Here is a 15,980-nt window from a genome sequence, read left to right as displayed (position 1 = left end):
TTAAACTTCTATAAAACCTTTTCACGTGCTCCTGTTGTTAATAAAGCAAGTGCATTAGATTAATAAAAACCCTTCTGGAACCTGTTGCTATTTGTAACGTGGGCCAGGCTCTGTTTAGTGTTTAAAGAATTATTTTAATTAGACTGTTCATTCAGTGGAAATACTGGAAAGGGTAAGGTCAAACTATAGGTGTGGATTGAGTTTCAGAAGAGCAGGGACACTACCGTAGCTTCAGCAGGCAGGGATCAGGACTGTGTTTGGCTCAGTCAGCCAGAGGGAGGTTGGTGGGAGCCCTCGGTGGTGGTGGAGGTTGGTTTGCCCACCCTCGCGGTTCACAGCAGGACTTCCCCCTCTTTCCTTCAGGTCTTGTACCCCTGTGGGTGAGGCAGGGAGAGGGCTGGGTACAGCTCAGGGAGCCTGGGGAGCTGGAGCAGTCAGCCGAGGTCCTGAACAAGCTCCCCAGCCTTGAGGGATGGGGCTGGTCAGTGGCTGGCCCTCAGGGCGCGGGTGGTCCCGGAGGAGGAGGATGCCTGCCTCCTGGTCAGAGATGTCCCTGGATACCCATCTGGGGCCTCAGGCCATCCCACAGGCATGGTTCAGCTGTCCCCTGCGAATCCTGCGGATGGAGGGGGCTGGTGTGTGGGATCAGCAGTTCCTGCCCACTCAGCAACCTCTGTCCCACGGGAAGACGAGTGTCATAGCTGGGAGCACGACGTGCCTGTCCGGCCCTTCCAGGATCCTGCAGGGAACCACTCCTCCGGGTGCCGGGACGCTCCCGGGCCTGGGCCAGCCCTCCAGGTGCGGCTCCAAGCTAGGTACTGCCAGCACAGGGAAGAGGAGGGAGCGTGGGACCGGCCCGGGGGCGGGCGGTCCGGGATCGAGCTGTGCGGTCTCCACACCCGGAGGGGGTGCGAGGGGCTGAGGCATGCCCTGCCGTTGAACCGGCAGCCCCTGTCCTCCGCTGAACCTGAGGAGAAGGGGCGTGTGCGGCACCGGCTTGTAGACGGCTCCAGGAAAGCCTCTTGCCGTTTTGTCTGCGGTTGTGGGGTGTGAGGGGGAAGCGCAGGGGAAGGATGCCCTCGCTTCCCGGAGCGCCCTCGCCTTTTACCTTGGCCAACTCTCCCGTTTTATGCTCCTTCCCGGCCAGGGAACAGCCCTCCCGGGTCAGCACCCGGAGGGAGCGCTACTACAGCCCTGTAGAACTGCTGCCGGCGGCAGCCGGGCTGCCGCGGCTCCTCGGCTGTGCCTGGGGCCAGAGGACCCCCACCGGCTCCACCGTGCAAAGAAGCAGAGGCAACTTAGCAGGCAGCAGGAGTTATGTCTTACAGGACTCCCTCTGCTCGAGTACATTCACTCAGAGGTGGTGATGATCAAAAGAAAGCCTTAGAAGTTTCCATTTTTTATGTAGGTGAAGGAGGGCAAGAGATTAAGCATAAATCTGTTCCCCAGAAGAAGAAAGCATCTTGTTCGAGTCACTTGTGACCTCCCATCACTCTTATCACACTGGGCATGTGACATCCATAACAGAAGTGAGCACTGTCAACCTCACCCCTGAAAGATGATGCTGAGTTTAGGACTAGAACTGATTCTTTTGAAAAAGACTCTTAGAAAGGGTAACATCAAGTAACAGTTAAATGTACTTTAATTCCTTCAAACAGAAGGATATCTTGAAGATACATCAGAAGTTATTTCATTGATTTCAGACTAAAAAAAAAAAGCATGGCTTCAAAATTCAGGAACAGTATCCAATAAACAAAGTACTATCGTTATGCACCTGGTTTAGGGTGTGATACAAAGAGAAGCTTACAGATTCAAATGAATGGCATAAATGATTGAGAAATCAATTCAGATAATGCTTGTTTACAGGGACAAAAACTATGTTGACAAGTATGAATAAACACACAGATAATCCGTTTAAAAAAAACCCTAACTGTATTTACACACACATGGATGTATTTGCTTTCCTTTGGCACTAGAAATTACAGACAGAAGATTCCATTTTATAGCAATTAAACTTCAAACTTAAAATAAAAATAACCTTTGAGTCATTTAAGTCATACAGCCCCAGCACAGTTGCTTCACCTTTATTAAAGCACTGCCAACTCTGCATCCAAACCTTGGAAACTCAGGCCACAAAGCCTGAATTCAGCTTCTACCTGGGACAAATTTCTCTCAGCAGGATTAACTGGATGTGAGCTCAAGCAGCCATGGGGAATTAATGATATAGACATATTTAATAAGAATGGATCTCCCATTCTTATCCAAGGTGGATGTCTACCTTTAAATACTTTTTATACGCATATACAAATTAAATCAAGTAAAACTGGACACCCATTACATAGATTCAGCCAAATTAGACATTAAGTGAACAGTCAGAGCACATGATGGCCATCTGTAGTACTTTTTCAGTGTTGCAGAGATGTGTTAATCCCTACTCATTTCCATTGCTAGAAAAAAAAATTACACTTAAATACTGTTTATTCTTTTTGCATGTTAGTTTACTCTTTAGCCATTGCCAGGAGTAAACCCTTAAGATTCACAGGAAAGTCAGTATTATCAGTACAGTAGCAAAAGTGGCCTGGCACCCTGTAAAATCCTGAAGGATGTGCAAGAAAAATCTCAGAAGTAGCATTTCATTATCCAGACTTCTCATTTCCTGTTCATGGTTTTTGATTTTACAGAATCTGAAGCTCCGATTACTTTCAAAGCAGTTTTTGTAGGTTTTCTGCTAGTAACCAACAGGGGTGCAACAACGGCATGGTATTTTTCCTAAAGCATTAGACTAGGAAAAAATTATTTTCCTTGAAGAACTACAACCAATTAGGACTACATAACAAGGCATCAGGGCCAAGTAATAGCACATCAACCCTCTACCACAAAAGGAAGCAGTTTTCAATCTTACAACAAAAAGGAATCAAATGAAGAAGAATCTAGAGTTTATACACTTCATAGGTTTTGTTCCTTCTCTCTCTAGATGGTAAGAAACGAATTAACATTTTACTTTGCTCTTCAAGCAGGATCAGGACAGAAGCTTTTGTTGAGATGGAATAAAGCAAACGGTTGCCTTATTTTTGCATTGATCACATGCAGACCGGACGTCGTATTGTCTCCGACAACTGGATTGAATCCAAGCTGGACCAGACACTTACAGAATGTTTCCCCCATGCACGGTATTTGGGCATGTCTCAAATAGAGATTAATCTTGTTCTGCTAAGTATATTCTTAAATATCAAAAAAAAGCTGAATTTGACTATAGCAAATTCTGTGAGGAAAAGGAATCAGAGAATATAACAGCAAGTCTTCCCAGAAGACAGTCTTTTCTACACATCCAAAGAGAACTAGCTGTTTGAATTTTAGATTAGCTGATACAACATATTTTTAAATATTTCAAAAGCACAGCATGTTAAAACAACTTTCATTACACTTTGTGGAATACCAATACCAACAACCTCTACGTGAAATTGTTACAAGCTACTCAAATGCAGTCTCTTAAAATGAAAAAGAGTACAGTATATCTAAAGCATATATACATGCTGCTACCAAGGAAAGAAAGCAGTGAAGTAGCAACTTTTTATACATGAGCTTCGCTAAGAATCTTGCTCTTTGAAATAGTCCAAAAAATTAGCTTGCACTTAAGATTTATTTTCAACTAAAAAGACTTACAAAAACACCCAAATCTTATTATGAGACCCCTTGGTCTTTTTATTCTGAGCTTGCATGGTATTTTCATGCAAACTAATTTACTGGAGATACAGTACTGCAAGTTACTAAAAAAAAAAATCTAAGACTCAAGTGATTTTTCTTTTTGCAAAAATATTAATATAAACCTCTGTCTTCACACAAGGCATGTGTACCTACAGCCCTGTCTTACACAGTTAGGTAATTCAAGAAACAGAGTGTGCAGTAGTAACTACCAAATGAAACAGTTTACAAGTACTGAAATAGTGGAAACTAAATTAACTGATTATCAGTCCACGCAACCACAATGTTGCATTGCACTAATACTGACCAAATGCCCCCAAAAATGCCAAGAAACTACAAGCAAGTTCAAAACAGGATATTAAAACTGTTTCTTTCAGTGAAGACCAACCAGTCCCTTTGTGTACACATTTAGTTTTATTGTAACAAAGCAACTTGTACACTTTAACGTTTAAAACTGAGCATCTTTCTTTCCTTTCCAGTGAAACAAAAAAAAAAAGAATTTAAAAATAAACAAGAACAAAATTACAATAGAGAATGTCAATTCCAAATAAGATCCTACAGGTTCTGCTGATTCTCCATCAAGTGGCAGGGCTCAAAGTCATCATTAGGAGAAGATTTTATTTTAAAAGTGTCATCTTAAACTGCAAGGATGTTTGTTAAACATCACAATTAAACATGCCAAAGGAGAAGAAGCCATGTTGTCAAAATGCCCACTTAACCCACCCAAACATCTGAAACCCACCCCAGCTGACCTTCTATAACCCTTTTTTTTTTTAAAAGTTTTTTCTTTTTTTTAAACAAGAGAAAGTAGACAGATACATGTTGGTAAATGCTAACTGTCCATATTCACATAGAGACACAGTGTAATCTCTGAGCCCAATATACAGAGAAAGAAGGAAAAAAGCTAGATTCTATGCACTACTACACAGGGGCCTAGCACTCTTCAGCTTCCAGCAGAGTGAAGGGAGCAGAAGGTTTTCTTTTTTCCCACAGAACATGGTGTATTGATTCCATAAACAGTTTTTGTTTTGAGACGGAAAGGGATAAAAATGAACTTGAAACAGAAACCGGTAGATTCTTTTCCACTGTATTCTGCTCAAGATATTTCCCCCAAAATAAATTGTGAGCCATGGTGTAGAGGAGAGAAAAAGAGACCTCAAGAGAACAAGGCGACTGAGCACAAGAAAAAAAAGACAGCAACTTGCTCCCAGGGACTGGAGAAAAATTAAAAAGGTATAAAGGGGTTTTGGAATCCATCAGTGTTCAATTAGTCATCTTCTCCTTCATCCTCCTGTTGAAAGATAAGCAACAATTAAAAAAATCTAATCACTAAGCTTCAGATAGCACCAACTTTCGAATGCAATAACCAGAATGTTTTACTACCCTACAGACTATAGCCCTACAGCGTTACTTATAGCAGGCTGTATGACGACCTCTCTTTCCCTCTTCACTAAGGAGCAGTAACACTTGGTGTGAGAACCTGTCTACATAGAAATCGGGTAACAACTGGATGTCCCAAGGAAAAAACATTAGGTTTGAAAAACTACTGTGACTTAAAATCACCACAAACATTGATGTAACTTTAACATTTAGAAAGTGAAGGGGGCATGTTTTCCCCCCTCATTTCAAACTCTGAGGACCAAAATACTTCAACTTCCAGGTGCTAAATTCTGGGTTACGTCATAGAGCCCTGTACTCAGGGGCCCACAACAGCCCTCCCATCTCAATACAAGTAATTTTTTGCTGCTGAAATGCAGACACACCATGCCCAAATACATGAAACAAAGACATTCTAAACTTCAAGTTACCAGCACCCTCAACACTGTCCCTGTAATCCCATTTGCTGCTAAAGGAAATGTCTAATTCCTGCACCCAACAGAGAGTCTCAGCTAAGGTGGCCATAAGCAGAAATAAACCAACAGGTGGGAGACAGATGACAGAACTGGATGCATCAACAAAAGCCATTTACAAGTAAAGCGTTGCTAGAATGTTCACTAATTATATAAGAATTTTGTTACGCTAATATCCTAGCTCTTCTAGAGCATTTCCCTTACGAATTTACTAAAACTATTTATTTGCACTGTCTCTCACATACACAAACATACTCATTACTACACTGAAACCACTCCACAAGTTCAGGTAGCAAGAGCTCTGCTTCTCCCCTGCAAGCACCTTGCCAGCCATTGCACAGAGAAGAACAATTTTACTTCTGTATCAATGGCTCAGCTTTTCACAAGATCCCTCTTGTAAGTTTCTTTTAATTCTCATACACCAGAGATGGAAGCGGTAAGATTACTCACCTCTCCTTCCTCTCCCTCATCATCATCTTCATCTTCTTCCCCCTCATCTTCATCTCCTTCTTCATCAATATCCTCCAATCCTTCTTCCTCTTCATCATCGTCATCATCCTCCTCTCCCTCCCCCTCTTCATCATCCATATCAGGAACCTTAAAGACACATATGTGACATTAACTACAGCGATCAAATTCACTTTCACTTGCACAGTGCTATTATGCATACGGCTCAACAACTCAGTGCTGCACGTACCAAGTAGTACTGTAACGGATTTGGCCAGATGTCATCCTTGATGACTTCTCCTAGTTCATCAGCCCCAGCATCGGAGTGGTCAGTGAACCAGGTAAAGAAGCTTTCTGGCTCTTCATGCTGCCTCTTCCTACTGGCTTTGTTCTGTGTCTGACTTGAACGTTTTGTCAGATCCTGAAAACAAAGTTAAGAAGTCCCCTAAGAAGTGGTCTTTACATGGATTTTTTTTTTTTTTTAAATAAGCACCATTCAGAACCATACTTGTCTAAACAACCACAAGAAGTCACTTACTACTCCCTCTTTTAGAGGGAAGAAGTCTTTAAGAAACAGCTGGAATATGACACAGAAAGAGATACCACTTGCATTTCTCAAGAACATCAGAAAACAGTAAAACCACCTGTTTCTTTTAATGACCTCCGCTGAAATACTGAATATTCATAGTATCTTACCTTTGATTTTTGCTTCCCTATCACAGGGAAGCACAAGTACAACAAGTGTTTAACGATATATTGAACTTAAAAGATCTTACAATGGCTAAATGCTACTCAGAGTAGCTGTATTTGTAGCTAAATGCTATGGCTACTACATACACACAATTTAAGAAATGCTCAATCTCCACACCTCTGTCTTTAACTTGAGATAAAGAACTGCCTAGCCTTCTTATCCTAACACTTCCTTCTTTGAAGTCTTCAGGTCATTCCTTGCAGTAAGTCAAAAAACCTACAAACACTGCTAAAACATACGGTCACAAGAACACACGAGTCCTGTATCTACCACCTTACCCCATAAGTTTCCTAAGTTTGCAACAATCTGTTTGCTAAGTCTGAAAAGAAAATTACTATCCACTACTTAAATCCACTCTTTCTTTGATCATATGGTAATTCCAAACTTCTAGAATTTGTTTTCACGATACAATCACATAATTTATATGTTTAGACTGTTAATGAAGAACAATACCAGAATTCACATTGATTTTGTGATATGTTGTAAAGATCATTCAGCTACTTTGTACTGGACTATAACTTTTGGGGCAAGAGGAAAAGTTCTGGTTCTCAATGAAAAAATATTAAGTTTTTTTTTTGCAGTCTGAGGGTGACAAAAACAAGCAGTGACTTAAGTGCAACCCTCAGTTGTACTTTTAAATACTCATTTCAAAAACTTCAGGATAACATGAAAGCGCTCCCAACTTTTACAGAAACTAATCACAGCAAGTTAATTATGTTTGAATACTGTCTGGGTGAGAGACATGCCCACATTATTGTGTGGCTGCAACTTCTACGAAGATGTAGTGTCTGGAAATGAAGTTGAGAACATAAAGAGGGAAAATAAATTCATACACCCCATCTGACCACCCAAAGCCCTGCTGTCCTTGGAATTCAAGAGTTATCTTAAGAAAACAACAAAACACAGTCTAAATCCACACCAAAGAGAGACAAGCTAATGCACTTGTTAATCTCTTCATCTGGTCATACTTTTACTTTTTCACTGTTCTAACAGTGGTGCTCAACTGAGCTAGAACTCACTACAGATCTTCATGTAAACAGGGTGTCCCAAATGCTGCAAGATGGGCATAAACCTATGTATGTAGAGAAGCATCAAAGGGGTTGAGAGGGGAAGAAAAGGGAGGACAAGGCAGCTTCAATACAAAATAAAAAGAAAAAAGTGAAAAGGAATATAATTGAAGTGATGATATCACAGAGCAGCGATCGCTTCTTCCAGATGTGGAGATACATACCTTTCCAGATTTCCATTTGATCTCAGTTGATTTTGAAGATGGGTCTCCACTTTCATTGAGGTGAAACTCTTTGGAGAGAACTTTATTTTCAAAGTATGGATTCTCATCAAAATACTGCAGAGTTGAAAGCAAAGAGTTAGAACCCACATAATGTAAAGGCACATGCCAAGTCAAACCCAGTATTAAATGGATAACTGAAGAGATTAAGTTACAAACTACAACCCAATAAGCAATTACATTAAAAAAAACACCACAGAAAAATCACAAGTGAATAAATTATTTGAAGTACTTACAAAATCTATTCTGTAACCTGATTTGATGTCTTCAAATTCTGTCACCTCAACTCTGGTCAAATAATGCAGTGCTTCCTCATCTTCTTCTCCCAGCAGTGCAGATACTAAGACAGAATTAGAAACCCCACATTAACAAAGCTACGAAACATGTATCATGCAGATGAAATACAGGAAGTTGACAGTAAGATTTGAAAAGCAACACATCTGTCCAAGACAACTTCTTGTAGCTCTTTTTTTTTTTGAGTTACCAGCCAACAGACTATTGAATTAGCATTTGTGTCGTTTGTCATTTGAGGTGAAAACATTACGTTTCCTTGTTGTAGTTCAACATCAGAGAGCAGCAAAAGCTATCTGCATATATCTACCCTTCTCTCTGAAACATATTTTCACACATATAGTTTGCCCAGTCTAAGCAGTCTACAAACTTGTTTTGTCCTCTCAGAAAGTCTGTTGTCAGGGGTCTGAAGGAGCTCACCTCCAATTAAGAAAAAAAAGCCACCAAACTAGAATCCTTTTTTTCTTCCCGTCTATAAAGGGCCCAGTTACCTAATAAAAGTGGGAAACTTGTCATTTAAAATGCAGAAAGAAAAGCAATGCGGGATTTTAGTGAACAAGATGTTCCTTTAGTCAACAAATGCAAGAAATAAAGGGCTTATAAAATGCTCTCTAGAACAAAAAGGAAGTGTTTGCATATGAAGCAGGCTTCTGTTTAAACATATGCCCAGCAACAATTCTAGAAAACCCTCAGAGCTGCAAGACACTCACATAACAAACAAGCAAACACTGAATTTACAAAAAGAAAAAAAGGGGCTATTAAGAATATACCTTGTGGGTGGTTGACAAATGTTGTTACCCAGAAATTTGGGATTTTGGCGATCAATTCTGACCTCTTCTGGAAGAATGGTTGGCGGAGTTTATTGTATTTCTGTTCTACTTTCAAAATTTCCTCACTGGCTTGTTCATTCAGTCTGTAATAGAAAGAGCCATGTTAACCATAGGAGAGACAACTGAAATTTAGAGATGCATCATCAGTAGTTAGCTAAAAACAGAATGGGTCTGATTAGACTAGTCTGCCATATTTAACAAATGGGGCATTTCAAACAAAGAGAGGCCCAAACCTGTAACAACTATTAAGAAACACCACCAGAAGCAAATCTCACTGATCTTAGTGAAACGTTCAAAACACATTGCATGTTTTGCAGCATTACATGAGGGACAGACCCTTATTTTAGCAAAGCAAAGTAGTATTTACCTCTTAAGCATTTTGTTTGCAAAAGACCTGAAGATGGATAACACATAACACTATCGCCTGCTCTTTGTAAGTCTTGGGCAGTCTATAAGCTACAGTAAAGCTATTTTGTACTCCACACAAGTAAAATCTTAAGACATAACATTTAATTGGTTTTGCAGAAAGGCAGAGCCCTGATACTGCAACAGTTTCATGCGGCCTGAGCCTCAATAGTCACCTGTGGCCTTTGTAGGACAGAGTGCATGGAGATAAGGTCCAGGCAAATACCAATACAGAGTCCGCAGAGAGTTTTGGGATATGAAACTAATGTTTCAGTGACACTTTCTACATATTATTCTATAAGCACATGACTATATAATTAAAAAGATACATAATAAAAACTAACTTTTCAACCAAGTTTTTGGTTCTACACACAAACACGAAAATACTTTTGCAAACAGCACACGAATTTGAAAAAACAGTAAGAAATACATTTCTATTATTAAAAATATCACCATTAATTTAAAATGTTAAACCCAAGTTCCACCCTTTTAATTATACACAATTAAACAAGAAACCAGGATACTACTTAAAATTTTTTATCGTACACAAATAACTCTTACATCTAATCAAATCAAAACACAAGTATATCTTGGTGGAATTTAAAGACAGCAAGAACTACTGCCAAGCGCTTACTTTACTAACCATTTTTATTTTTGAAAGTTACGCTTCAATTTCTGCTAGAACATTTTAAAAGTTTAATGTTTACCTGTCTATTTCATTCTGTACTTCATCAATGTGTTCAATTGCTTCCTGTTGCTCTTTTTCTGAAAAACAAACGAAAATGCATCAAAATCCCTTCATTCCGAAGTCTGACAAATCACCTGGGGTTTTCGCTTAAGACCTTCTCTAGGGATCTACTTCAGAAGCACTCATATTTCTACCAAGTGTCTGAAGTGTTACTAGGCCTTAAAGCTTCAGCTACTTCCAGGTCGTACTACAGCTGAAGCACAGAAAACTTTGACAAAACGGCATGCAAAGCAAGTTTACCTCTAGAAATCATAGCTCACGTTCCCCTACGCAGTTTCACAAGTCAACTTAAGCGATAAGTCAATCATGGGAGATAAATACCAATTTAATTAAAAAGTTGTAAGCCGCATTTGCTATGGCCAACACATTTGAAGGGACGTTAAATAATTTAGAGAGGACAGAAATAGCGTAACTGGGAACGTGCTGCCTTCCAAAAACCAAAAAGACCGTTCGAAGGGAGGGTTATGAACAAAAAAACACCCCAAAGTCGCCGTTTGGCAGGTGTTTTCTGCTCGGAACTTGCGCTCGACGCAGCCCGGCGAGGGTCGCGGTTACAGGAGGAGTGTTTACCGATCGCGCCGGGAGATGAATGAAGGGCAGCGGGAAGTGGCTGGAGCAGTGCAGCAGGCTCACTCCTCCCCCGTGAGCTTCCCGCACGGCTCAGCCCGCGTTAGGGGACAGCTCGCGCGGGGGGACGCGCTGCTCCCCCTTCCCCACGACGGAGAGGGCGGCCGGGTAGGGAAAGCACGCGTGGGACCGAGGCCGGCAACAGGGGCAGGACCGCGGGGCGCGGACGGCGGAGTTGATGGCAGGGAGGAAGGAGAACGCTGCGCCCTTCCCGCGGCGGCAGCCGGGAGGAAACCCGCGGCGCGGCGACCTTTTAAAAAAAAAAAAAAATCGCTGCCGCGATCACACGTGGGGGACGGCGGCGGCTCCATCGCCGAGCACCGCGTGGTTCCCCGGGGCGGGCAGGGCCCGGCGGCGGCGGCGGAGCCGCTCCATCCCCGCACGGCGGGGCAGCACCACGCGGCCGCGGCGGCGGCGCCGAGACCAGGAGGAGGCGGCGGCGGCGGCGAAGCATCATGGCGGCGGCGGAGCACAATGAGGCTCCGCGGATGCTGCTCCGGGAGGTGGGGCGGGGGGGTCCCGCTGCTCCGCCAAGGCCGCAGCGCCCCCCGCCCGGCCCCGCCTGCGCCCGTGGGGAAGGAGGCCGGGCCGGGGAGCGGAGACAAAAGGGCGCTAACATGGCCTCCTCCTGCTGCCGCTGGGGCCTGCACATCCGCCCGGCCGACCCCGCGCTCTTCCCGCCTCCGGCCCGGCCGCGGCCCGTGTGGCTGGGGAAAATGGCGGTCGGTGCGGCGCGGTGCGAGGCGGAGGCCGCGGCGGCTGCCGCCATTCCCTTCCCGCCCCCGGCGCGGCCTCACCTGAGGTCTCGTCGGCCCCATCGTGATTGGAGTTCAGCTCCTTCTTACTGACTTTGGCCGCCGGCGCCGACATGTTGGTGGCTGCGGAGCGGAGCGCGGAGGGAGGGGGGCTGTAACGGGACTGAGCGGAGGGGGGGGGCCGGGCACTGACTCCTCCTGCTGCTGCTGCTGCTGCCGCCGCCGCTGCTGCCGCCGCCGCTCTGGCTCCCGCCGCCGCCGGCGCGCTCCCGCCTCCTCCCGCCCGGTGCTGGGGCTCCCGGATAACAGGGGGCGGCAGCGGCGCTCGCTGTGCCTCACGCTCCCCACGGCCAGAATCACCACCACCGCCGCCTCCTCCTGCTGCTGCTGCTGGCGAGGGGCGGGCAGCGCGGCGCGCATGCGCAGCAACCCCCCCTCCGGGGCACGGGGGGGACGGCGACCGTAGCGCGCAGGCGCACCGAGCCCCCCTGCCGGCCGCTGGGCGGCGGGCGGCAGAACACGCAGGCGCCCTTCGCTCCCCTCCTCGAGACAGAGGTGAGCTGGACATTCCGCGCAGGCGCCGGCTCCGCCTCCTCGCCGCGGGCGGTCCGCGCGCAGCCGCAGATAGGCGGCTCGCCAGCCGCCTGCCCCGCCCACCACCCCACGCTGGGCGTTCATTGGCCGCGCCTTGCGCCCTCGGAGGGAGCGGGGAGGCGGGGCTCGGCGCGGAGACACAGAGGACGACGCGAGAGGCGGGAGAAGGGCGGGGGAGTAGGGCGGTGGCGCGCGACGATGTGCGCGCACGGCGTGGGGCGCGCACGCGGGCGCGCGCCGCGGCCGTTACCCGGCGCACGTGGCCGCGCGTCCCCTCAGGGCCGCCCCCGCTCCGTGTGGAGACGCGGCCGGTAACAGGAGCGATCCCCCCACTCGGGGGGTTGGCCACGGGCCCCCAGGGAAAATGGGGGCCACACACACGTTTGGGACCGCCGATCCCCAAATGATCCCAGGCCGGCCGCTGCCCCAGGCCCTCCCGTTGCCTGAGGTGGCCCCTCCCGACCAGCCCCAGCGCCTACCCTATCTGGAGGGTCTGCGTGAGGTGAGGTGGCGTTTCCACCCTGCCTCGCTCGGGGGGACATGGCGACCCCCATATCACTGAGCTGCTTCCCTTAGCTGGAACGCGGCCCAGAGCAAATACCTTAAGACGTTAACGTTTTAAGGGCACAGAGGCCCCGTCAGTCACATCCAGCCCACTCGGTTAATGTGAGATCACAACTCTAGAAGGTCATTGACTCCAGCCGTCTGCCAGCACACCTGCCACTGCAGCAAGAGTAAGCAGACTTTAAATAACCCTTTTTGTCCCTTTCCTGTCCACCTGTCATGGAAGAGCTCATTGCAGCTTCACAGCTACAGCCCTCTTTCGCTCTTAAAGTAACAGCCAACCTGCTCTTTTCTATCCAAATACCTAGCATATCATCCACAGATGAATATTATGCTATAGATCAGGCTAAGAAACAAATAAAGCTTTGATGAAGGAGCAACTTGCCTTTTGTGTTTGCTTTCCAGTCACACAATATTATCCCATTCTCCCTGCTTGTTTCCTTTTTGGTCATCTCTTCAAGTTGCCCTTCCAATGGACTTAGTCAACAAGGCCTGGATTAGCTCCTGCCTCCTCAGAGGTCTTACTGTAGTTTTTTGATTCCTGCTCCCACCTGTTGCTTCTAAATCCCAATTGCTTTTTCTTTTGTATTCCCAGCTGTCACTTCCCACCAGCTATGTCCTTGCCTCCATTGCCACCCACAACTGCTGTGGCACATCCACGGTTTGTGTTTTGCTTCCCTGTGCAAACAGCAGGAGAGAGGAGCTGCCACCCGTTAGTCCTCTGCTTTCATGTACAGCAATGAGCTCTCAACTGCTGGGCACAAAAGGTAAGGTAAGCAAAGCATTGCAATTTTGGAAGTGCAACTTCCTCAAAGCCTTCCAAAGAGGGATGTGTCAAGGCCTTACTGAAGCCCATTGCAGTGAGGTAACTCCTCTCATACTCTGTCTGCATATCCCAAGATCAATTAATATGGATATCTTCATGTTGAGACAAGGTAAGACTATGTGCGTGCCTTCATTTTCTTCCTTCTGTTTTGAGTCACTTTACTATACAGTTGTATCTCCTTGATTTTGTTTTCCTCTTTTTCTCACCTGTAATTTATTATTCTATTGTCTTTCTCTAGATTAGCCTTTGAAGGTTCACAATTTGAAAATATGGGCCATATGTTTGAAAGCCAGTTCCAAGTGGGAACACGATGATCTGAGCGGCACCTGCCTGCTCCCTACTAGAATCCCTTATTTAGTCTTTAAATTACTAGGTATTCTTGAAGTACCTGATTAAGGTGTTCCGCTAATGTATCTAAAGTTATGTAATCGTGAATTTTAATTGCTATACTGTTAAAAACATTCCCACAGTCTGTTTATCCTACCCTAAAACTAGCTATTATACAAGAAAACAAGAGTATTAATTATAATGATTAATATTAAAAGAGTAACTTTTAAAATATATTTAATTTTGAGACACAGAGTACAAACCTATACTTTCATGCAAAAAGAGAAGGCAGAAAGTTTAATTTTTTTTGGAGGAAGTAGTGTTCTTTCCCATAGTTACTTTCCTTTTTTCCTTGCTTTCTTCAGTTTAGTGCTGGTGGTGTGCTGTCCCCAGCTTCCTAATAAACCTTTTGTCTTAACTCTTCCTTAGTTCTCTTCCTGTTAGGAGAATTATGTTAACATTAATACTTCTCCAATTATAGATCCTTTCACTCCAGCTGACCAGGTACAATTGCTTTAACAGCCTGTATTTTCTGCTTTTCAAAAGAGAGCCTCACTTGCACAGTTCAACTGCAGTCAACTTCTGGGTTCTTTTCGTAAATTATCTTAAAACAACAGGTGCTTACATGCTTTTGGGGCCTGGCTCAAAGAATTTGACAACAATCCACAGCATGATGCCCTCCCTGCACTCTCCTCCTCACTTTACAGAGAAATGAAGTTGTAAAACTAAGCCACTGAGTTAGAGTAGTTGTTGAGCCCTAGGAAGGATGAAAGCAGAGCAACTCCAGCAGCTTTTGCAGCTGAATTGATTCACTGTTTGTTCTTGCTGCATTGTGAACATGTACGCTCAGGAGGAACATGACTCAAATATTTGTGAAGAAGCAAGTAGCAGCACAACTCTCAGCTCAGTCTGAAGCTGTTCCTCTGTGTAGGTACCCCAAAACCTGTGTAGTTTTATTACAAAGGAAGGAAAATAATATCTAGATAGTATAAAGCCTTGTTGCTACATGCGTTACCTGCTGTTAGAAAAGATTTCCAGAAATGAGATGTGATGCATATACCTAATATGCAACTGTGTTTAATATCCCTGATACTAAAAAAATAATAAAGACTCAGAGGTTTAATTTATAAGTATTCAGTTACCTCCCAATGCTTCTTTCTAATGTTTTTTATTATCCGGAACTAACCTCTAGGACAGTTTTAGTCCTTGAATAACTGTTGAGGGGTTAAAATGCGCAGTTATAATCCTATGATGTAGGGCGGGTGTGAATGTATTTAGAGAAGATGATGTCCTCCTCCTCTCATCTTGTAAGACCTTTCTCAGCTCTGATGGCATTAAAAATAATAGAGCAGTAACATCTTTTCCTGAACTATCCTGCCCAAATAGCTGTGCTGCCTATATCACAAATAGCTCTTTTCCCTGCTTCACTCCAAAGAAAAGTATTCCTGCTTTTGTTTGAACTTCAGGTTTTACGGTTCAAGTTGCAAAACTATACTGCGTGTGGCATCTTTCACACTCAGTGCATGAGTAATCTGGTGTTGACAAATCAGGGAGTTAGATCTTTGCAGCCTTCAGGATGGCAATGACTTTGTCAGATGAATGAAGAAAATATGTACTAGTTTTCCTTTATGCATATTTGGATATATGGGAGGGGGGTTGGCAGCAGCTAATCATGATTAATGGTCTTACAGTTTACATAGAGTGTAGCAGTAACTGTATGTTTTTCTCAAGAACTGAATAAACAGCTTCATAAAGATAATCTTGTATTTGCTGCTTGATGTAAAAGTTCAGATCTCCCAGTATTTCTTCCCTTAGGTATGTTACTACAAGACAGAGACATAATTGGTAATCGCGCTTAGTTTCTGGAATGTCAAGTCAGCTATAAATTTTAAACACGAACCCCCATTAAGCAAGTGAAATCAGAAAATGTGCTAAATCCTCTTAAATACAATGTAATGAAGTGTGAAAAGAAAGA

General features: G+C 44.4%; 1 protein-coding gene across 1 annotated transcript; it reads right to left on the bottom strand.

Moving 5' to 3' along the window:
* Window positions 1–4,097: 4,097 nt before the first annotated feature.
* On the bottom strand, window positions 4,098–12,404 carry SET (SET nuclear proto-oncogene). Its single transcript, XM_075112408.1, is given in 10 exon segments — window positions 4,098–4,993; window positions 6,003–6,149; window positions 6,250–6,420; window positions 7,982–8,095; window positions 8,275–8,378; window positions 9,100–9,242; window positions 10,272–10,329; window positions 11,737–11,872; window positions 11,874–11,972; window positions 11,974–12,404. Coding segments are annotated over 10 exon segments (1,395 nt in total). The 5' UTR covers window positions 12,373–12,404; the 3' UTR covers window positions 4,098–4,969.
* Window positions 12,405–15,980: the final 3,576 nt, after the last annotated feature.

The sequence above is a fragment of the Phalacrocorax aristotelis genome, chromosome 17 (assembly GCF_949628215.1).
Source record: "Phalacrocorax aristotelis chromosome 17, bGulAri2.1, whole genome shotgun sequence".
NCBI lineage: Eukaryota > Metazoa > Chordata > Aves > Suliformes > Phalacrocoracidae > Phalacrocorax > Phalacrocorax aristotelis.
The sequence above is the reverse complement of the archived record's forward strand: the minus strand, read 5'-3'. Positions and strand labels throughout refer to the sequence as shown.